Source organism: Centruroides vittatus, unplaced genomic scaffold, assembly GCF_030686945.1.
Source record: "Centruroides vittatus isolate TY-2023 unplaced genomic scaffold, ASM3068694v2 contig_10, whole genome shotgun sequence".
NCBI lineage: Eukaryota > Metazoa > Arthropoda > Arachnida > Scorpiones > Buthidae > Centruroides > Centruroides vittatus.
Window position 1 is genome coordinate 4,424,240 of NW_027120658.1, and position 24,339 is coordinate 4,448,578.

At 34.8% G+C, this 24,339-nt stretch overlaps 2 protein-coding genes across 4 annotated transcripts in view; both read left to right on the plus strand.

The window, feature by feature from the left end:
• The window catches only part of msk (importin-7 msk), a 94,790-nt gene extending 89,763 nt beyond the window's left edge, over positions 1-5,027 (plus strand). For both annotated transcript variants that reach the window (XM_067271269.1, XM_067271339.1), the window contains exon 23: positions 3,585-5,027. In XM_067271269.1, coding sequence (XP_067127370.1) covers positions 3,585-3,679 — 95 coding nt within the window. In that variant the 3' untranslated portion in view covers positions 3,680-5,027. The remainder of the gene's footprint in view (positions 1-3,584) is intronic.
• Positions 1-24,339, plus strand: part of LOC136976278 (four and a half LIM domains protein 2-like) — a 157,764-nt gene that overhangs the window by 53,893 nt on the left and 79,532 nt on the right. The window lies entirely within an intron of this gene.

The window sequence follows — 24,339 nt, forward strand, 5'->3', positions numbered from 1 at the left end:
GAAATATCGCAAATTTTTACAATTTGTTTTGCTCGTTATGCGAAATACTCGTTGTGCGAGGTTCCATTGTATTTAAGAATAAATGAGTTCTTCTTTAATGGAACCATATATCCATTGACAAACACAAATGACCAATGTCATTTTTACTATGCAAGTTTGCCATTTATTTGCCATGAAAGAATTGATTATTTGTAAATGGCAAATTTGAATAGTAAAATGATCTTGAAAATTTATATTTGTTAATAATTATTTTTTTGAATAAAACATTAAAATTGTCCACATTTATCATTAGAATACAGGTTTATTTTTTATAAATAATGCAACTCGTACAGGTATATTTCATATATTGTAGCAGATAAGCTAAGCCCTTCAAATGTGTACATTAATTAAATAACAAACTGTCCTCTATAAAAATGGAAAATAAATTTTGGAAATAAAGATTTCCATGAAATTGTGAGTCAGTTTTATTGGATATATAGTTATATATATTTAAATATTTTAAATTTACAGGAAAAAAGGAGTCGGGAATAATATGTGGTCTGAAAATTTGGACTGTTTTTTCTGTTTGACGATAACACAAAAGGAGAGTGAGGTTCCCAAGTGGTCTTGAGTTTTTAAACTTTGCAAAATGCAATTTAGTAATTCTATGTTAGTGTGGTGCTATGATTCAAGAATGAAAACTGAAAAAAGAGCAACATTAAATTTTATATTAAACTCAGGAAATTTGCCAATGGGAACCCAATGGTAACTAAGCCATCGGTCTCTGTGGCAAATCTGAGACCAGAACCTCTTTCACCCAAAAAGGCAAGACAAATCAGGAGCATGACAAAGACCATGTTTAATTGTTTTTATCATAAGGGGATTGTGTGCCTGAAATTTATTCCTCCCAAACAGATGATGAATTCAGATTTTACTGCAATATTCTGAGGTGAATGCACAAGGATGTTCTTCATACTGAACTGTATCATGACCGAACATTGTTGTGATTAATTTCCTCTTCACAACAATATTGTATGCACACACACACACACACACACACACACACACACACCCTTCAAAACAAGCAATTTCAGGTGAAAAACAGCATATCAGCTTTTCCCACTCTCCTTACTTTCTGGATTTAGCACTTTGTGACTTCTTTTTCTTCTACAAAATGAAACTGCAACTTGAGACACTATTTTGGTAGAGTTGGGGATATGCAGTTCAAATCACTGCAGTTGCTTTGGAATTTTTAAAACAATTACAGTAGAGCATCGATTATTTGAATAGCGATCAACTGAAACATCGGTTAACTGAAAGCATTCCAGTTGACAAATTTAAATTTCCGCTAGTGCTGTGGTGCGGCAATATTTGGCTATGTCTTGGGCTACTCCAATATTATTTTTTTGGGGTGTGTGTGTGTTTTAGCTGTCCTAGCTAGCAGCACTGATGCGACCATGAGAGGGCACTTAAGGACGTGCCAGGATTTGAACAAATTTCAACATGGAATAGGTTAATATATTTTTTCGTACATAATTGGTATCCAAAAAATTGATTTTCTGAACAACCCCAATCTCCAATTGATTCGGATAATCGATGCTCTACTGTACTTCCAAGGAGCATTTCAAACTTGACGGAAGCAGTTTAGATTGCTGTGTAAATTCAGGGATGACACTTTGATTGGGATAATAGCCAGATTGAATTAGTTAAATATTAAAATCTGTGTATCAAATCCAGTTTCTTTTTGATTGCATCTTATAAAGAAATTGCATTACTGCTTGTACAGGATGATCATAATTAAACAGTAAGTGTTTGGACCTCTCTGTAGAAAGAATTATTGGATAAATTTCCTGTACATACTGTCCTGTGTATGTAATTCTGATTTTTAAGAAAAAAATTTTATTTCAAAATTTATCCAATAAGGTGAAATTTGCCATTTCCTCAATGTGCATATTATTAGGAATCCCTCGTACAACATGGTTTGAAAATTGGGGATATCCCTCATAAAACATGACTTCCAGTTTTTCTCTAACGTAGTTTTGAAAATCCTTCATATAAAATTTAACAATTTTTAAGTGTAAATGTTGTTGTTTGATTTTTTTTTTTTTAGGTAAGCAAGCATGTGTGTTGTCTCAGAATATTGAAATTTTCAATTTGTTTTGTGCCTTTCATTGCGTTTACTTTGATGAAAATGGGTGTAGAATTTTTTCTTCCTCGTTATAGCTTTCTCATCAACCGGATGTCATTGTTGTTGCAGCTCTTAAGACTGTCACTGGGTTTACTTTTTCTAGATTAATCTTCATATTTAGTAAAGTTTGTTTAAATATTTTTAGGTGTTATTAAACTTCTTTTTAACTGTAAATAAATAATTGTCTATAAAAATGACAAACAAAATACGGGTGGTATCTTGGTACTTAAACTGGGGAAATTTGGTACGATATTCGAGCACAAATTCTAGAAAAAAATCACTTGTTACTTGACTGAACAAATGCAACTACTAGAACAAATTATCAATTAATAACATTTTTATTTTGTCATCCATAGAAAATCATGATAAAAAGTTAAAAAATGATGACCTCGATCAGAAATATCAGCAACAACAAAAAAGTTCAGAGGATGACAATACTTTAAAAAAAGAAAATGCCCTCATTTAACTAAAATTAATATTAACACTACTTTTAATTGTGCTTGTTAGTTAATTATCGATTGGAAATAAAGTATTGATTGCTTTAATAAATATATTTCTCTTAGTAACAAAAAAGAATAGTATACATTTACTAACTTCTGGAATGTAACTTTGTTTTGCAATAGTCCTTTGTTTCATATAGCACAGATTCGCATAACACAGCACTTTTTTTGAACATAACTATCACATTATACGAGAGATACCTGTATATATTTTCTAATGAATTTCGAATACAAAAGGAGTTACAAAACATTCTTCAAGATTTTTCTACAGATGAACGGTTATAGTGATCACACATTACTTGTTAAGCACTCAAATCAATGAAATAGTAATGGCAAATCATTTGTTGTTTCACCCTAAAGTGTTGTACATGCAAATGCAGCTCTTAGAACATGAGATGGAGATTATGTAGAGTCATATTTTTGATGTAATCATCAATTCTGCTTTCCACATTTGTAGTTAAGATGAAATTATTGAACATTGTTTCTTAATCTCCAAATTTGTTAGAAAATGTACATAATATACACATTAAGGAGTCAGCAGAGGCAAATTTTACCCTAATGGTGAATTTTTAAAGTAAAATTTTTCTTGTCCTGAATGATATGCTCAGGACATACGTATACTGAAATTGATTGAGATTTGACTGTAACAACACTCAACTATTCCAGTGAGATAATTGGTGGCCATTAATATGCACAGATGGTAAATTTTCTGTGATCATGTGTTCATTTGTAAGAATCATTATCATTTTATTATTAAGAATTATGTAATTTTAAAAATAATTTAGAACAATAATAAACCAAGGTGGTTGGAAAAAATTTAATTAAAAAATTAACTTATACCAAAATATTAGATGATTTCATAAGTGTAGTTTTTAATGATGTGTTTTTTTTTTAACTGAAATTATTTGTTATTTCAGAATCGAGGAGAATCCAGAAAAGTGGTGGTTATGTATTCAAGACTCAGACTGTGCCAACTTCTTTTAATTTTGGTGGTGGTACATCTTTATCTTAAAAATCATATTTAGTAAACAACAAAATTGTCTTCAGATTTCACAGCTTTAAATTTCTTCAAAAAATTGTCTCAGGCTATCTTAAATGTTATTGTTATTATAATTATTATTATTATTATATTATTATTATAATTATCATCATCATACTGTTCCTTTATATAAATTATTTGCTGCAAGAAAACACAACAGTTTTTAGAATGGCAAAATGAATACAGTATTAGTGATTGTGAATCAAGCAATTTCAGGAAACAAGATGCAATATCTAGATTCTTCCATAAATATTTATTGATATGATTTTAAATTGGGAAACTAATATTAATTTCTTGTACTTTAATTTCGTGTAGTAGTAACAGACATTTGACGTGTTTATCACCCTTGAATTTGTGTGTAAATATTTCAATCAAATAATAATAAAAATTTAAAAATCAATTAATCGAATATACTGAACTGATGTTGGTTTTGACAACGTAAAAAAAGTATATGTATCTTCATTTAATTTTTGTTGTTTAAATTTTTATTTTTACATTTAAATCACAAATGCAAAAATATGTCATTCATTATTAAATAAAAGAGAAGCCTATAAAAAAAATATTATATATTTATAACGATGGTGCTAAACGATTCTCCGTGCAGCAGTTGCCTGTTATGAGGCAATTCAGTATCATAACAATACCAGAGCCCCGTTCATCTAATGGTACAAATACCAAAGCAAGTTTTGCTTGCTTCCAATGCTGCAATACATTGCTGTCTTTCGTCAGTTGCCCGGTCTTACGTCGAACACCCCCGGTTATAATTATGGGCTTAATTAAGTTACATTTCCGATTGCATCAGTTTAAATGTGTGTGTATGTGTATATATATTTTAACAAGTACATTCAAAACTGTACAATAAATTCAAAAATTTGTGTATATTATTTTTTTTATTATTCTTTATTCTTATATAAATTTGCATTTTTTTGACTTTGTCAAAATAAACTATATATAAACATTAAACAAGTGCTAAATACTTGTTTAGTATAAACAGAAGTAACTCACTAATTATTATATTAACTATATAACAAAGTAAATGAGCTATTGTATTGTAAATACATATACAATATAAATTTTAAACCAAAAAATCTCATCCTGGAAATGCCTGTTTCTAGTGACTACTGTACAAACTTTGCCACCTAAAGAACTGTTTGCATTTTATCCTATATTTTCCTGATTATAAGCCTATAAACTAATTATGTCAAGTTATCTTGAATGTATTATACACTTTATTGAATATGATGTTTGATATTTTCATAAATTCACAAATTTTGTTTAGTATATAATGAATAAAAGAAGTGCCTGCTCTTTTTGAACTTTATTTATTGTCTTGCCCTGCAATTATTTTTTGAAGTTTTGTATAAAAAATAATAATAATAATAATAAAAAAAGTGATGTCAGATATTCCAAATAGCTTGCAATCAGCAATGATTATTTAATGAGATTAAAGTTATTTTTAAAAAAATGAATGAATTTCTAATAATTTAATTTCTCAGTTAGCACTTTGAAACATTTTGATAGTTGCTATATGAATATTTACATTTAAAACAATATTTTATTTTATATAATTCTTCTGAATACTGTGGAATATTTAAATTATCTATATATAGTGTCCAAACTGTCCTTCCAGACAATTATTCCTGCTTCCAAGTATTTAATTACTGTAATTAAGTATAGGAATGTGTATTCACTACAGTTTCAATAGAGAATGTGGCTTACATATTTCTGATGGTTCCTGTCATAAGGTGTAGCCAGTCCTGTTATATACTAGTATATAAACTGCAGTTTCACTCAAAAGATTACAAGACCCAGATAATTATTTTTTTTTTAGAAATGAAATCATCACAAATAATTTTTTAAATAGGAAAAGAAATTGTGATAATTTAACATCAAAGGTAGAGGCTAGGCATCTGGTAAGTTCAGTCAAATGGCAATATATAGACAAAAGTGATATTTTGATTTGTGAATTTGAACCTATGTTCTTTGGTAATGTGCCAAATGTTATATAATGTCCAAACTGAATATTTGGTGTTAAAATTTCCATTCAGTGGTTATTTTCTATGGAATATCTTGCTTTATTTTGGAATTAAATTAACTCTTCTTTGAGTAAAGTTAAAGCTTTTTATTAAATGTTTTCAGGAATTTGTTGAGTAATCAACATTACTGAAGAATAAGTTTATAATCCCACTCTGAACTAAAATATTTCTTTCTGGATCTTGGAGTACAGTGTGTGTGTTATAAAACAGATAAATCATTTGTAGTAATCAAAAGATTAGGAAACTAATGGATGTGTTACGACATAATGATAAAAATGATTTATTAAAAGAACATTTAGCAATCTAGTAAAAACATGATTATCTATCATTGAGTCAATAGTTGAAAAATAGGTTCATTAATATTCAAATTTAATGTGCCCTTAAAGTTCCTATATACAAGACCCCGAATTGCTCAGTTAAAAGCTTGTTCTCTACCACAAATTTAGTGGATAATGGTTAGTGTGTAGACCAATATGATGCATCTTCCTCCAAATCCAGACTTAATATCAGATGGTAAACTTTGGTGCATTATGAAAAACAATTTTTTGATTGTTTTCCAATAGTTGAGACAAGCAATTACCAATAATTTCTAATTGTCAGTAAAATATCGTTGATTGTAATCTAAACAATACGAGGGAAATTAACGATTTCTGTAGAACATGGGAGGGAATACAGAAATAATTTAACTGGTCGAACCTCTCGAAACCTCCCTCATAGAATGGTTTTTAACCATTCTATAAGGAAGATTCAACTTCTCTGGAAGTTTATAACATACTTCCATTGCCATTATTATAGTCCCAATATACATTTCTTTCTTTAGGTATCCACTGCACTCACTGGACTTATTGTTTTAATGCCTGCGAGAGAGAAATATTTTGGCTAGTGTCAGCTGCATGATGAATTCTAACTTCAGTGTTTTGGACGAATCTGTCTAAAGCTTCCAAAGACCAATCAAGTGGTGATTATACTGTGACGAACAGGGCCGGATTTACATAAGGGCATTTGGGGCCTGTGCCCAGGACCCCCACAAAACTAAAAAAAATTAAGTTTAAACATAATTTTTTTTCTATTACAGCGACAGCCTAGTGTGTCCTAATCATGAGAGCAACAGGCAGAGAAAACAAAACCCGGGAAAAAACCTATGAAACATCGGAAATTTTCGGGAAAAAATTTCACATAGGTATTTTTCAGTTAAATTAAAATAATTAGTTTTACACAATAAAATATATATATGTTTACAATAACCTTATTTTTAAATGAAATTTACAACTTCCTAGTTCAAATCTAATTGAAAGTAAAGTATTTTGTGTAAATTTTCTAAATCATCAAATTTGCCTACTCTTAAAGGGGGGACCCCCACCGAATTTGTGCCCAGGGCCCCTGGATTGGTAAATCCGGCCCTGGTGACGGATCCGGACTTTTGCCATAGTAACTATAATTTCCCAGTCGAATCCATTGATTGGTTCACTCCGCAAGGCCATCCGTGACCAACACCAGCCAATGTTATACAAGGAAACTTTACAATAATCATATTTTTGTAGAAATTTAGTACATTATGTATATTTCAATTTCTATAGACCATGATAAGAATACATTTGTAATGTAGATAGGAGCCATTACGTGCAGGCAAGAACCCCATTATTATGAGTGAAGGATGGGAACGACCCTTCCCCTCGTCCATGCTGGTTGAACCCTCGAAGGATCACTGGTAATCGGCGTTATTGTGACCTTGTGACTGTCCGCATATTCTACACAGGGCCGGATTTACCAATCCAGGGGCCCTGGGCACAAATTCGGTGAGGGTCCCCCCCTTTAAGAGTAGGCAAATTTGATGATTTAGAAAATTTACACATAATACTGTACTTTCAATTAGATTTGAACTAGGAAGTTGTAAATTTCATTTAAAAATAAGGTTATTGTAAACATATATATATTTTATTGTGTAAAACTAATTATTTTAATTTAACTGAAAAATACCTATGTGAAATTTTTTCCCGAAATTTTCCGATGTTTCATAGGTTTTTTCCCGGGTTTGGTTTTCTCTGCCTGTTGCCCTCATGATTAGGCCACACTAGGCTGTCGCTGTAATAGGAAAAAAATTATGTTTAAACTTAATTTTTTTTAGTTTTGTGGGGGTCCTGGGCACAGGCCCCAAATGCCCTTATGTAACTCCGGCCCTGATTCTACAGCATGTTTTTTAAATTTCAACTCATTTTTATTTTTTATAACCATTCGTTTTTGAGCAATTTAAAGAAATTCATTACAGCTTACAATGCATTTTATTTGAATATTTACTTCTTTTGTTTAGTATTATTTAATCTTGATTGTGACAGAATATGTATTTTATAATCTGTTATGTACAGTACGAGTTTTCGTTATTCGATAATAACTGATTATGGAAATATAAAATATATTATTTTAACTTTTGTATTTAATTATTTTTTTATTTACATAAAAGAAAAGTAATCCAAAAATGAGCCAATTGGACATTAATTCATCTTGTATTCGCGAGAAAAGGGCAAGTATGAAGTTCCCTTTACCGTAAACAATCGCTTCAAACTTAATTTTGATGAGAAATTCGTTATTGTGTACAGTTCGAGTACAGTATAATATAATGTCTATACAGTAGCGAGTTTGCACTTCGCGATAACGTTATAAACAAAGTCTCCCGTTATAAAACAAATGTTATAACGGTAGCCTATTGGAGTAGTAGTATGCTTATAACGGAGCCAATAATATGTAGCGAAGTGTTGACGTCACTTTATCGAACATGGTGGCTAAGAAGAAGAAAGATATTGCGATTTTCTAAAATAATTATATAATCAATGATAAAATAGCACATTTCCTATCCAATTAGACAGTTAAATGCTTTAGCATATCGCTCTGGGGTATCCGAGATCAAATTCGGGTGAGTAAACTCAGGAAATTTTCATGTTTATTAAGGATATTTCAGGCCCCATTGCGAAACTGGTTTGAACCCATGATAGGTATATTAAAGGCGCTATTAGAGCTCACAGGGCAGAAAGATTAAAAAATAGAATTACTTATCCCACTTTTAATTTAAATTGTAAAATAATAATAAACGAACATTCGATTGTCCCTATTCGAGTACGTGCCATTTTGTCGTTAAGAATGGCCCATTCTTATTTCATTATTAATTTATCTTTTACTTTAAGTAAAGTATTCAGGATTAAAATCTCTTTTTCTATGTATATTATAATACAGGGTAGGAAAAAGCCACTTAACACCTGTTACAGAATATAAAATGTACCCAAAGAATGTACAGTACATTGAGCACATCATGTAATGTGCATAACTCTAACTGTTCGAGTTAGATTAATAAAATGTTTCAGCAATCAATTCCTTGTGAAATTCTGACCCTAAATGATGTGTCACATGTCCCCCTTTCCCATTTACAGTTTCGGAGTTGCATTTAGTATGGCAGCCATATTGAATGTGTAGTGTTTTTTACTGCTATTACTTGCTTCTCGTCACTGCGCGCGATTAAAACGAACACAACAATTGACTGTAGAGTTCTTACTGGGAGAGTCCGGTCCCGTTTCAGGAAGTGATAACTTTTACCACCTGGGGTTCGTTACGACTGTTAAGATATGGAGGGTGATGTTCCCCACAGAGTATCCCCCCAGTGAGGGACGAGCGATAGAATTGATGTCGAACGAGTCGCTTAACGTTACATTATGGTGACTAGTCTTTTAGGAAAATGAACATGACGGTTTGATATTCTTTGGAGGTGGTTCCCAGTTTTTTGTTATTCGCTTTTGCAGATGAAGATGGTGTCTGTGATGGTCTTGACTGGACGGGTTTTATAGTAGATTTCCGAAGTGGTTCGTCCTGTAAGATATATACTGGTTTTACTCTGTCAATGGAGACGGTGGATTTGCGAACCTTGGGTGTCAATTACCAGTGTTTTGTCGTGTTTTTCTAGCACTTTGTATGGGCCTGAGTAAGGCTGGCGAAGAGGAGGTCGGTTTGTGTCGAATCTTAAGAAAATATGTGTACATTCTTTTAGCTCTGGATGAATGAAAATTTTCTCTGTGGAATGAGCGGAAGTTGCTAACGGTTTCAGATTGGCCATGTGGGTTTTTAGTTGACTGACAAAAGATTCGCAAGAAATTCGTGGGGTGTCGGGGCTAATGATGTCAGCTGGTATTTTTAACGGGGTACCATATAACAGTTCGGCTACTGTTACGCCTATATCGGCTTTAAGTGCTGAACGAATTCCCAGGAGGACTACCGGAAGTGCGTCGGTCCAATTTGGAGGATTCGTGTGCCATTAGCGATGCCTTCAGGTGTCTATGTAATCGTTCTATTAAACCGTTTGATCGGGGATGGTATGCTGCTGAATGGATGCGATTGGTGCCGAGAGGTCTGGTCAGTTCTCGGAAGAGGTTTGATTCGAACTGACGTCCTTGATCCGTGGTGATGGTAGTAGGGCATCCGAATCTTGCAATCCAACCTGAGAAAAAGGCTCGGCATACCGTCTCAGCAGATATGTCGGCAATTGGGATGACCTCTGGCCATCTGGTAAAACGGTCGATCACTGTAAGGCAGTAGTGTTTCCCGTCAGCTGGCGGAAGTAGTCCTATCAGATCCATGTGAAGATGGGAAAATCTTGCTTCCGGAAGTGTAAACTTTCCTATTGGTGTCCAGGCGTAGCGGTGAATTTACGATTTCTGGCAGGGGATGCAATGTCGTGCCCGCTGACGGATGTCCTTCCGCATGCCCAGCCAAACATAACGTCTTGAAATTAGCTTAGTGGTTGCTGTTGCTCCTGGATGAGAAAGTCCATGTAGGTGGTCGAATATGGTTCGTCGGAGATTATGCGGCACGAAGGGGCGAGGTATTCCGGATGATAGTGTCACAGTATAGGTCGATTTCGTTAGGTAGAAAGGATTTCAGCTCTAATTTGAGCGACATAGGATCCTTTAACAATTGATGAAGTTCCGAATCTGTAGCTTGCGTTGTGGCTAGCTCTCGGAAGTCTAGAGGAAAAGTAGAGGTGATCGAATCTATGTCGATGCGGGAGAGAGCGTCTGCTATTGTGTTAGCTGTGCCCGAAATATGACGTATATCCGTAGAGAATTGGGATATAAAATCGAGATGCCGCGTTTGACGTGGTGAACATTTATCTGGGTTTTGTTTGAGTATATAAGCGGTTTTTGATCCGTGTAGAATGTAGATCGTGAATTCACGGCCTTCTAGCATGTGGCGAAATCGTTTTATTGATGTGTATATTGCCAATAGTTCTCTGTCGTAAGCTGACCAGTTGCGTTGATTTGGTGCCAGTTTCGCTGAGATAAAGGCGATGGGTTCCCATTTCCTGTTATATTGCATCAGTGCTCCTCCAACCGCTACGTCTGACGCATCTACCCATATGCATAGTTTAGCTCCGGGTATTGGATGGTGGAGAAGTGTGGCTTTGGCCAGTGCTTCCTTAGCTGATACGAAGGATTGTTCTGCCGCTTCTGACCATTGCAGAGATCGTGCTTCTGCTTTCCGAGTGATTGACGTACGTTTCCCGTTTTTTTTTTTTTTTTTATTTTCTTCTAGTAGCTGCACTAACGGGGCGAGGATGTGTGCCGCTCGAGGGATGCATCTTCTGTAGAAATTTGTTATACCTAAGAATCGTCTAAGTTGAGTGAGAGACGAAGGTTTGGGAAATTCTCGGATGGCTCTGACTCCATCAGGGAGTGGTTCCAGACCCTTTCCCGAGACCTTGAATCCGAGAAATTCGATTAATGGTACGCCGAAGGTGCATTTCTACGTATTTATGGTTAACCCATATTCTTGGAGGCGTTGGAATAAGGCGCGAAGATGCGAGCGAGATGTGTTCTTCCTGGGAACGTGACGCTATTAATATGTCATCGACGAAAGCATATGCGAAGGGGAGTTCTCTGGTTACTTCGTCGATGAACCGTTGAAATGTTGCGGATGCGTTGCACAATCCGAATTGCATCCTGGTACTCTCGAAAAGACCAAACGGTGTCGTTATAGCTGTTTTGTGCACGTGCGGTGGGTAGATGGGTATTTGATGATAGGCCTTGATTAAGTCTATGTGAGAGAAGATTTGTGTTCCGTGCAGTTCCGATGTGAAATCTGCGATGTTTGGAACGCCGTATCTGTCTTTTATGGTTTGTGCGTTTAGAGCACGATAATCTTGCTTCCGGAAGTGTACGGTCACCAAACGGAAGTGTACCCACGAGTCGCCAATCCGAACTGTTTTTCTTGGTGACCATGTGGAGTGGTGATGCGTAATTGCTTTTTGATGTTCGCATATGGCCGAGAGCTATCATCTTATCGAATTCGGCCTTAGCGATTTTAAGCCTATCGGGTGCTAGGCGACGTGGTTTCGCAGTTACGGGCTGACAAACGGTTTCTATATGATGTACAACGTTGTGTTTTACGGGTTGGTTAGGACGTGGAGGTCTGGTAATCTCAGGAAATTCTTCCAATATCTTATGATATATGGAGTCGTTGGTCGTTATCTTGATAGAGTGGATAAAGGTTTCTAATAATTTGCCTGGAGAGTTCACCTTTGTCTGAACGTCTGTGAGACATTTGCGTCTAAGATTCGGTACCAAATGAAAATGATACAAGAAATCTGCGCTTATTATTGCCGTTGACACGTTGCCAATAAGGAATTTCCAGCAAAAAATTTTCTTTAACCCAAAATCGATAGTGAGTGTTCGTTGGTCGTAGACATGAATTGCAGTTGTGTTTGCTGCCATCAAGGTCATTTGAGATGCGCGCTTCTTTTGTGACGAGGAGGCTGGAAATATTGATACGTCGGAACCTGTGTCGACGAGAAAGTTCATGTTCGTTCTCTTGTCTAGGATGAACAGGCGACGAGATTGTTCCGGCAAAGTGCATGTCGCCTCTACGCTTCGCCGCTCTCGTTTGTTGGAAAACTACACGGCGAATGCATTTTTGTGCCTTTGAGCCAAAACGGTTGTGGTACCAGCAGTAGTTGTTGATACTGAGGTGAGTTGAATTGTAGCGATGTCCTGAACTGCTTGCGGAAGCGTCGAGAAAAATGGTCACTGCGATCCTGATGTGCCTGCGTTAGTTTATCGATTCACTTGTTAAGTTTATCTATTTCAACTAGTATTTTGTTGGTTACGGTATCGGTTTTCTCAGGTTGCGACACTGAAGCTATCGTTGCAGGAGTTACTTCCACCACGCGGTCCGCTACCTCCGCTGCTTTGTCTACGTCAACTGGGGTAATGGCGGCTAGGATAGATTCGACGGAAGTCGAAAGGTGTTGCATGAATAACTCTAGTGTAACTGCGTCCGGGATTTGAAAATTTTCCGCCCGACGCTTTAGAACACGTAGTAGTTCGGAGGGTTTGCGATCTCCTAGCTGTTCTCCGGCCAATAGTTTTCGTAACTCCTGTTGAGATGAGACGATTCGCCGGATCCTTTAATAAGTTCCACCTTTATGTGACCGTACGGGTCTGTACGGTCCGGAGAAATAATAATGTCTAACCGTTGATGCGACTTCCGGTGGTAAATGGGCCACTACATAGTTGAACTTTGTGGCACTTTCCGTGATCGGCTTTGGAGATCCTAGAGCAAATGTGCTTTCGCACATGTGGAACCATAAGGCTGGGTCAGAAAAGTTGTATAGAGGGATTTTTACCGCTTCAATCTCGGCCATGATCTGACGATTGACGTCTTGAGGAAAAGAACGACGTACCTGATGAAGGTTCCAATGGATGGATTCGGTAGTTTTCTTAATCGAATTACGTTCTTAGTCCGGGTTCCGGTCACCAATGTAGTGTTTTTTACTTCTATTACTTGCTTCTCGTCACTGCGCGCGATTAAAACGAATGAGACAAATCGTAACAAAAACTAAGTTTATTTTCTGCTCGCGTAACAGTTACATGACTCGACGGCGCGGCTAACACAGAACAACTGACTGTAGAGTTCTTACTGGGAGAGTCCGGTCCCGTTCCAGGAAGTGATAACTCTTACCACCTGGGGTTCGTTACGATTGTTAAGATGTGGAGGGTGACGTTCTCCACAAATGCAATGCGTGTAACACATGCGCGCAAGATGGCGGCCATATTGGATTCAAACGCGTGTCATCAATCTGTTTTCCTCTTGGTCCTGACATCCTGACATGAGCGAATTAACTTTCGGTACATTCTATATTCTGTAGGTGTTAGGTGTTCAGGTGTGTAGGTGTTCAGGGGTGTTAAGTGGTTTCTTTCCCAGCCTGTACATTTTTATCAGAAATGTTTGTTTACATCATAAATCGAACGTATCAGAATGTAACAATTTGCATTTCGGATGTCTCTTATCATTTTTTACAATGAGAATTACAAGAAAAAACACTTACTGATCTTCTTGAAAGTTTATTAAGTTCATTCCTTTGTAATACACTTCCGGACACAGAATTTGAAATGATTTGCGTAGAATTGTCTCTTAAAATTCCATTGTGATTCATTTCTTTTTGTAATTTGGATTCAATCTTCAAAAGAAGAACCTCTTGTTTCATTCCTTCCATTCCATTATTCTCACGATCCTCGAATTCCGAATTGCCATTTATTATTGTATGAATTTCACAATACTCGTCAGCATTTTCTACGTCATTTAATGTATTATTTACGTTTTATACACGTTGCAAGTAATCTAATTTTGATGTTGTTCACTCTCAATATTAGAAAATGTTCCGAAATTATGTAATGCTCATGAACACAAATACTGTCGAAAACTTTTGCGGTATTATTTTTTACTCGTGTGTCGATTGGAATTTTCACTAATTTTTGGGAATTTATCGACGCTTTTAGATGAGGATGGCGTTTAATTATGATTTAACATAAACCATTCAATTGCCAGTTCTGTTTCGTAGTATAGATCCAGTATCTTGTAATTATAGTCAGTGAGTTTAATTGTTTAATGTTTACCTTGGATAATCTGAAGAAATTGTTGTAGAGAATTGTGACTGTTGGTTCGGCTAGTTCGGTACTCGATCGACGGAACTAACAGTCCATTGTACTGTACCACTGTATTTGATTAACGCGATTTAGATATATGCGGAAACATGGAGGAATTAATAAATGTATTAATCAAGGGATACCCGTTTACTATACATACAGGTAACGTACTGTATGTATCATGTCCTTTCTTATAACTTCTGCCCCCTCTTTTTTTTTTTTATAGTCTACAGGTATTGCTGACCTTGCCAGACAGTTTTGCCGCCTCATGTTTTATACTTTGTAAATTATTAATTTTTACAAAAACATCAAAAATTTGTATTGTTATTTCAAGAATTAAGTTTTTCAGAATTATTAACAGTTTAATTGTTAATGCGATTTTCGAAGAGTTTTTACGTAATGTTTTCTGCAATGATGGCCGAAAATGCGAAGATGTTTATAAAATTTACATTTGTTTTGGTATTCCTCGAAGTGTCAGCAAACACCAGAGGAATTTCTCAAACCGGACACGACAACAAATACCCAGCAATCAAATGGAAAAATGCAAACGCTCCAATTCGTTTCGAGAATCAAGATGAAATCAAAAATTTCATCCTTAATTATCGAATTATGAGAAAACTGCTGAAAAAAGAATCAAAACAAATCATCTTCGACGCCCTTCCAGAAAATCAGGAGGGAAAATCGACGAAAAACAGTACAGTTTGAATGGAAATGTCTCCCAACTTGAAGAAATTCGTCTCTATCTTCGACGTTGGAGCAAGTAATGAAGACAGACACAGCCAAAAAATAGAGAAAATGTTAACTAAAATGATCTTTCAAAATTCTTTTTCTCCTAAATATGAAGACTTCTTATATGGCAAACGAATCAAGCATAAGAAGAAAGCAAGCGACGAAATCAATTTAAGTCGCGAATATCAAACACCAAAACGTAGTAACAACAACAATAAGACTCAAACAAAATCCAGAATTAGCGAGGAATTCTTCGACTCGGAATATTCACAAATCCTCAAACATCAGGTGTTGTTCTACATCTTCGGATCCGAAGCTGTAGAACAACAATCGAAAGCATCTCTCAGGCAAACAGATGTCGACATCATACGACTAGAAGGATTAAAAGAAGAATCGAAATTACATTCGATTCTGAAAAATTCATTAAAATCCCAGTTGAAAAATAGAGAAAAACGATTGTTTTCTATTGGTAAGAAAGAGGACAACGAAGGAAAGAAGTTCAAAAGCGTTGAATTTCAACCGTACGTCAGCTGCTACACGTGCAGAAAGGATCTTCCTGCCATTTGCAAACCACGGCCTCTAAAAAGACATCTTGGAGCAGGAGATATCGAGCACGTAAATAATAATTCGAAGGATTTCTGCTTAAAACTGCACCCGAAGGAAAACCAAGTCTCGCCATTTGATGAACTTCGAGACATCCTTCTGCTTATCGACAAAGAAAAATCCAGAGAAGATAATTATTCGTATGACACGGATTGCGTCATTAAGTTTAACGACAAATTGTCGAATTGCCACGACAAAGCCCGCACGTTCGCTTAATATTATTTAATGTTGAACATTTTAAATGTTTTTCTGGTTCATAATTGTGTGAATATTATAATAATATGCTGTAAAATTAATGAGATGAGTTAATAAACGATTTCTCATTGCCTTAAGTATAGTGTCTGTCCTGTTGTTCGTTTCACTTAGAGGGACTTTCTCAATTCGGTTTTCCCGCAGCGGTATAGATTTTCATTGGCAAATTTATACGATGTTGAACAATGTACATTGTGTACACTTATCAATGTTTTTATATAAATCGTTTATGTGTCAAAGAACATAATATTAATCTAGATGGAAGTGTTTACAGTCTAAAATGCCTACATAAAATATGTAATCAGTGTATAGGATAACTGTATTTGATAATCTCAAATAAACAAATATATATAATATAATTTCTTGTAGTTTACACTGAGCTACTCGTTTATTGTTTTCCACTGTTTTATTGGTGAAAACCGTACACGGAAACGAGGATAAAGATTCCCGACGTAAGAACTTACATCGAACACGGTTATAAATAAGCATAAATGTGGTCTGTGAAGTATATTTTATATAGATTTTGTGTAGGCGAGAAAGAACTTTCCCTTGACATTGAAAATTTTTATCTATATTAGTTTTCTGTCGTAGTACGTCTTTACCAGACGTTAAGCATTCGTTACAGTCGAGTCCCGTAATGAAATGTTGGCAGTGACATTCCGATACTGTACTCGAATTCCAGCAGGCAATGCCTTAGGGTGCGACTATGCAGACAGGAGCGAGCGAACGTATGTGGCCAGAAGAGGAGATGACGTCAATCGTCGTTCGGGCCGAACTCGTCACAGAGAAACGTGAATTATTGCACTGTATATAAGTAAAAATCAAAATGGTTCTACTACGAAGCTTACTACAAGCAAAGAAAAACAACTCTTACTGTTAGGATTTCTTCGTAATGAACACATAAAAAAAATACAGCAAACGAAGATACCTCTCTAGGAACAGTGAAAGAATTTAGGATTTTACTATAATTCGTCATTAAAACGGAATTTATACGACTTTATGTATATCTACAATTTAAATAATATTTTTACATATAGATGACATATGAAAACCATCTGCTCGTGCCAAGACGCAGGAGCAGTTTTCGACGAAAAGATGCCAGCCGAGATAAACACCAAACTACAGCGTACAGATATAGTGTCAGTTACATATTGGCCAGAGCCTGAAATTCTCTCTCGCCAGCGAGATTTCTCGTATATCGCTTGGCCAAAATTAGATCGCTGCCTACTAGATGTGTTCCGCGTAATCACATTCGAAGGCACGTGCTCCTCACATTCGCATCCTACAAAGGGAAAAAATACAACACAATTGATAAAGTTCATGCGTGAAAATTACTTAATATAATAAAATTATTAAAAATAAAAGTACATTTATATTAATGTTATTTTAGTAAGTAAAATCGATTCTATTGGTTAATGTGGGTACCGAGGAGGTACGCCGAAGTCGGACCGCCGTCTAATTTCGGCAACAAGTCGGAGGGACTTGCCCACGAGTCAGAGATGGCTTATTTTTCTGTGGAGTTTCCCGCAGGGACGGGACTACTTTTTCGTTTGGTCGAGTGTAGGAGGGAAGATGGAGTCGTGGTAAGGCGATAGGCGAATATTCGAGTAAGCAAGACACCATTTAACAAGATAACAACGATTTATTGGAATAAAAAAAACGTTACAAAAGTCTAACATTTAAGGGGTGACACATATAGATATATATATCCCTAACACGCGAGGAGAGAGAGAGTTCACATTGGTGGGTTCCATACCTCTAACTACATCCATGGCCAAAGCTGCCTTTACAGCTACTTCTGATATAGGAGTATAAAATCGATGCTTCCATTAAATTCTGCATACATTTTACTATATTTTAGTGTCTGAATTTTTCGTCGGATTGGAGAATTATTTTTACAATATTAAAACAACGTCTGTCCAAAAAGGAACCACCATTTATTTCTTGCGTTCGTAGACAATTCACACATTCGGCAACTGACCTTTCTTTTTAGGCTGCTTTGTTGCCGGAAGTTAAAAACGTCTGTTTTAAAACACAAAAAACGTTCAATTAAAATTACAAAAATTTCTAAAAAAGAACCGGTGACATACAGACTGTTGTAAACATCCATCCATGCTTGGGGTTACTGCTTTTATCTACTGAGAAAAAGCGCTGGAAAATGTAGATTTTCGAAAAGCGGCCTCCTGGTGACGATACATGTAGAATTTCTTCTCTGAATTTTTCGTCGGATTGGAGAATTATTTTTACAATATTAAAACAACGTCTGTCCAAAAATTGTGATGAATTGTGTGTGAATTGTCCGAACGCAAGAAATAAATGATGGTTCCTTTTTGGACAGACGTTGTTTTAATATTGTAAATATTTTAGTGTGTTCACAGGTAGTTGGAAAAGTAACACACTTTATATTTACTCGGGAAATTCGTTTGGTTCCAAAGATATCGAATGTCAAGCGAACAAAGCTAAAGGTAGTCCAGTCCTAATGAAAGAATTAAATGATGCGGTGGATTGGACGATATCTTATTTACCAACGACCACACCTACAGCATCGACGATTTTAAAGTGAGTTAAAAATTCAATTTTCTAGCGTAATAAAGGAATTATATGTGATGTTAGGCACTAATGAGTGGTGATGCTTTGTATATACGGCAGTGGCATGCCGTCATTGGAAGCGGTGGAAGCGCCGCTTCCACCTTCCAATGACCTTTCCTTGTATTTTATAAAATGTATATTTTCATTATTTAACGTATTTTGAATTAATTAAAATTAATATGTTATTATAACTGCATTATGTATCTTTTACAAATTTCTATACTACATGTGAAAAAAAAACGATAAGATTGCTATTGTATATTCGAATAATTCAGTGGCGGAAGGAGTGTCGAAACCGGGTCAGTTTCCAATCAGCCAGATTATATAGGCATTGGCACATGCGGTTTACAGAGCACCAACCTCACCCGGTTTACATGGTAGAAGCAACACACGCATAAAAGCATCTGGTTCTGAGCGCTTAGCCGCCTGCCTGCTAGATAATCGGCCGCCCTCGCTCGATTATGCGAATCGTGAGTAGAGTAGATCAACGGCGGGCAACCCCCGGCCCGTGGGTTAGCTACGGCTCGCGCAAAGTCTCTATCCCCCCGCGAGATCTTTAATAGATTATTAAATTAGAAAAATAACTGATTAATCGTTATTTTTCCAATTCTTTGTAATTTTCGAAAACGATAAGAGAAATAAATGTAGTAATTAGCTTTTTATTTAGTTATTTCATATTTGCAGACTAAAAAAATTACAAGTCACAAGTAGGCGTCAATTAACTACTACGGCCCGCGAAAAAAACGTAAAATTTATTCTGGCCCATGTTATAAAAAAGGTTGCCCACCCTAGACTAGATTTATAACTTAACCAAACCGATAGGAGTTTACTGGCATGTTTTTATGATAGTTCTGTATAGTTGGCAGAAGTTTTTTTTTAAAAAAAAACCCATTAAAGTATTTGATATATTTATTCCGCGTTTATTCTGCTCTCCCTTCTAATAATAAATCTAAAATACTTACTATTTGATTATGTACGTGTTTACTCTTAATTCCACGCAACAGATTATCAGTGAATTCATCTACTTGAACAATTAATCTTTGTCCGGTTTTAAACGATTGATTTTAAAAATCTTTTAATTTTTTTCTATAAAGTTTAAATAATTCTAGATTACCTCGAAGCATACCAATCTCTTCTTCTTATGCTTTTCGTTGTAAATCGTCTCTAGCATTCTTTAATTTCCTGTGTAATTTTGCTTTTAATGAACCTAATGAGTTATTTCTTCTTTCAGCTCTTTCAAACATTTTATTTATTTTATCGGGTTTATTTACTATTTGTGATGGTAATATAAATTTATTTTGCTGTAAATACGAAGCATCCGATCCTTCATCGAAGTTTTCTTTTGTATATCTACACCTACTTTTTGGTGTGGTTTCAACTAAAGTTGTATATCTATTTATACTTCTATTTATAGTAATATCTTTCTTAGATAAATATACTCATAAGTGTAAACATTCAGGATATTTTTGAAGAAATTGCGAAACAACATGGAATCTTGGAAAGAATTCTGCTAGTAGAACTAATGGTAAAACACATCAGTTCATACATCAAAGAAACTGGTTTGATGTTTGAAAGGACCGGTTTTCTAAAATTTTTCACTATAGTTTTTGGTGTTCAAACTGTGTAACGAAATTATGCACTGAGGATGACGTTTGAAAACATTTTGGAGGAAGAAGCTTTAACTGAAATTAAACTGTCTATTTGAGTGTATAGCTCTTCATAGGTATCCTCTAAGAATCCACTTATGTATCCTATGTTTTAAAAGAAACCAGATAGCATATGAGTTATTACGTAATGAAAAAAGACCTGCAATGTACTCTTGCATTACTAGGTATATATATAATACTGATAGATGATACAACATTAAACAGCAATTGAGAATATATCAGTACTACTTCACGTTCTCTTGCAAGAAGACTACATCAGGAAAGGTCTTCATATCATGGCTGTAGGTACGGTAGTGACAAAACCAAAAATATAGGTGTTACTTCATGAAACATCATCTGACCTGTTAAAGAAAGAGAAAGAGAGAGAGAGAGAGAGAGATTAAGCTCCCATGAAACAATTGAACCTTTATTTAACAGCTAAAACAGGCTATTGCATTAACTTTATGGATAGAAATACATTTTTGACGGCTTGAAAATCACTCTGAGGTTTAGTTATATATTTGCTGCTAATTATTTTTAATCAATTACTTCCAGTGTTTCAATTTTACATATACATTTTGTCTGTTCTTTGACTTGTGAAGTTCATGATTGCATTTATATTTATAGTTCCAACCCTTTTAATTTTAATCTCTATGCTCAAAAAAAGAATTTGGTGAAAGAAATTAAAATGTACCATACTATGTGTTTGTAAGAATTCAAATCTTGGAAAGAATTGTTAGTGGAAGTAATGGAAAACATGTATCAGTATGAACATCAAAGAAACTGGTGTTTGTAATGACTGGTGTTCTAAAATTTATCCTAATTTGTTTTTGTATAACTGTATAATAAAATTAGGCACTGATGATGACCTTTGATAGTATTTTGGTGTGAAAAAGTTTTAACTGAAGTTTAAGGCTAGTGAAAAATGTTTTATTCAGATTTCATGTAAGTTAGCAATTGGATTATTTTTGAAAATTAAAACTGTTAATTTTAAGTTTATATTTAATGTAAATAAGAATATAGTTATTATTCATAATAATAAACAAACAAACAAAAAATTAAACTTATTATTACTCCAGTGTATGACAAATTCCTTTAACAATCAGTGGAATACAAAAAAAATTGTTTTACAAATCCTTTTGAATCAATTAAATCCGAATATAAATGGTTTACTCAGAAATACTAATTTAACGCTTTACGAACAGAAAGAATGCCAAAGTTTATTAAATTCAAATTAAAATCAGAAGTTGACATAAAATATATTTCAAAATCATATTGTCAAATTTTATAGAAAGCTAATTTTATAAAGTAATTTAAACATTTTTCAGTTCTCATTTTCCAAAAAAGTTGTTTGAAAAGCTTTGGTACAACGAACTATAAAAACCTATAGTCCGTAGAGTTTAGAAACATACTATTACTTTTGATCTTAGCGTAATCAACAAGGATTTATAGAATGCTAATGTGCTCTGTTACGGTCTTAGAAAAACAGTTATGAAAACCAAGTATCGCACAAACGATCTGAAAGTATTTATTTATTTATTTTTTCATAAGCTTCATATCTGCATTGACAATTTCTTCACGCAGCCATCATTTAGCAAAATCATCGTATAAAACCGCATTTGGATTTCAGAACGAATTATTCGACAACCATAAATTAATCGACTGTTCCGTAGAATGACAGACTTTCTGTTACATGTTAAAATACATAGTATTAGAAAATGACTATTTTAAATATAATGAACACTACGTCATTTCATTCTACTCTATTCGACTTTCGTTCTAAATATATTAAAAAATATAGGCCTACTATGAGATTGTACCATTTATCTGCATAGATATTATTAATACAGTTAACTTTTGACACACACAGTTTGTACCAGTTAATAGGCAAAGTTTACTTCGAATAGCGCACACTGTCTGATTCTGATATATGAAATGTTAATTATGAATTGATTAAAATAGATTTAAGATATTTTTTAAAATACCACAGTAGGCCTACCGGTAAAAGTCCATGGGGCTTCTAAAACAAACTTTGTGGGTGATCGTAAATTACATTAGGCATGTTATTATATAGTGCAAGACATCTAGTCAATGTACAACATTTATAAAAGATTGACGAAATATCAGATGTAACAATTGTTCATTAAGCTGACTTGTAAATTGTAGTAACTTGGCGATTACGAGATTTCAAACAAAGAATAAGTTGTCACTTTTATTCAATACTTACAAGACAGCAAGAGGACTTTGATGTAAATGTAAGGGTTGCTGTTGCACACCAATAAGATTCGGTGCAGATGAGTCAAATCCAGAAGAGCACACGTAAAGTAGAGAAACAGACGGTTTAACGACATGTTGTTGTACACAAACAACAACTAGATACAATGAGAGCACTGGACTAATGGAGCACTTCTGAATGCAGTCTTACAGAACTGAATGATGACTTTCTAGGACAGGGGTTCTCAAAGTGGGCGATATTGCCCCCTTGTACGCGGTGAGTAAATCTAGGCGCGCTGGAGGCAGAGTACTGAACGGTAACCAAAGGCAAAAGTTGGGGTCGCTGATTAGTTAGGGGGCGTTGGGTATAACTTTATGGAACAAAGGGGCGGTGGATCGAAAAAGTTCGAGAACCTCTGTTCTAGATCAAGAATGAAGTCTATAGAAAAATTTTTATTCGTCCTTAACGAAAAAAAGTATAAGCCAGCTTGAGTATGATCATGCTAGAAAAGTCTGGAACCATTTTAAAATAAAAAAATCTAGGTGAATGGCATAATTTGTATTTAAAATTGAATTTTTTGTTACTATCTGATGTATTTGAAAATTTTAGAGATTTATGTTTGTACAAAAGCTGCGGCTTAGATCCTGTTTGGTATTATACTACACCAGCATTAGCTTGTGATTTATGTTAAAATATACAGGAGTTAATTTAGAATTAACACGTTATGAAATGTATTTGTTTTTTGAAAAAGGAAGAAGAGGTGGAATTAGTCAGTGTTCTAATGGCTATGCGTTAGCATCTGAGAATCAACTAGTATATCTACATGCTAATAATCTTTACAGTTGGGCTTTAAGTCAAAAATTACCATAAAAAGACTTTAAATGGATGGATTCTAATGAGTTAGAAAGTATCAATGACATCCTGATTTCTGATAATCATACCGGTTACGTGTTTGAAGTTGATTTAGAATTTCCGACAGATTTAAACTGCATAATAAATTTAATGATCTTCCACTAGCTCCTGGAAATCAAGTTCCTCATGAACGTAGTTTGTCTGGAGTAACTTTTCAGTCATTTTTATGATAAAAAGAATTACAGTGATACCTCGGTTTTTATCAATAATCCGTCCGAAAACAATCAGAGAAATCTGAAACCGATGAAAACCGAGACAATTATTTCTCATACGAATCAATCCAATTAATGTAAATTCAATTAATTCATTCTAGACACTCCCAAAAATACAATTTATAGAGAATGAATATAGTGTTGTAATACTAAAAACAATAAGAAATTAATATAAAATGAATATAAAAGACTAATGTAAAGAATAAATGAATATTTAACATGGCCTTTGAAGAACTGCTGGCTCTGGAAACTTTCTTTGGTCCCACGATAGAGCTGAAAGGAAAGGAAAGTAATGGAATTGTTTGGCTAGACGCGCGGGGTAATGCTCACACAATGAAAAACGACACACCGAGCAGGAAAACGCATGGGTCGCCCTATGTTTTCTCAAAATTAGCAGGAAGTTACGTGGAAATCATGGACACGTCGACGAAAACCGAGACAGATTGTTCGCAAAAGATCGACGAAAACCGAGGTATTGC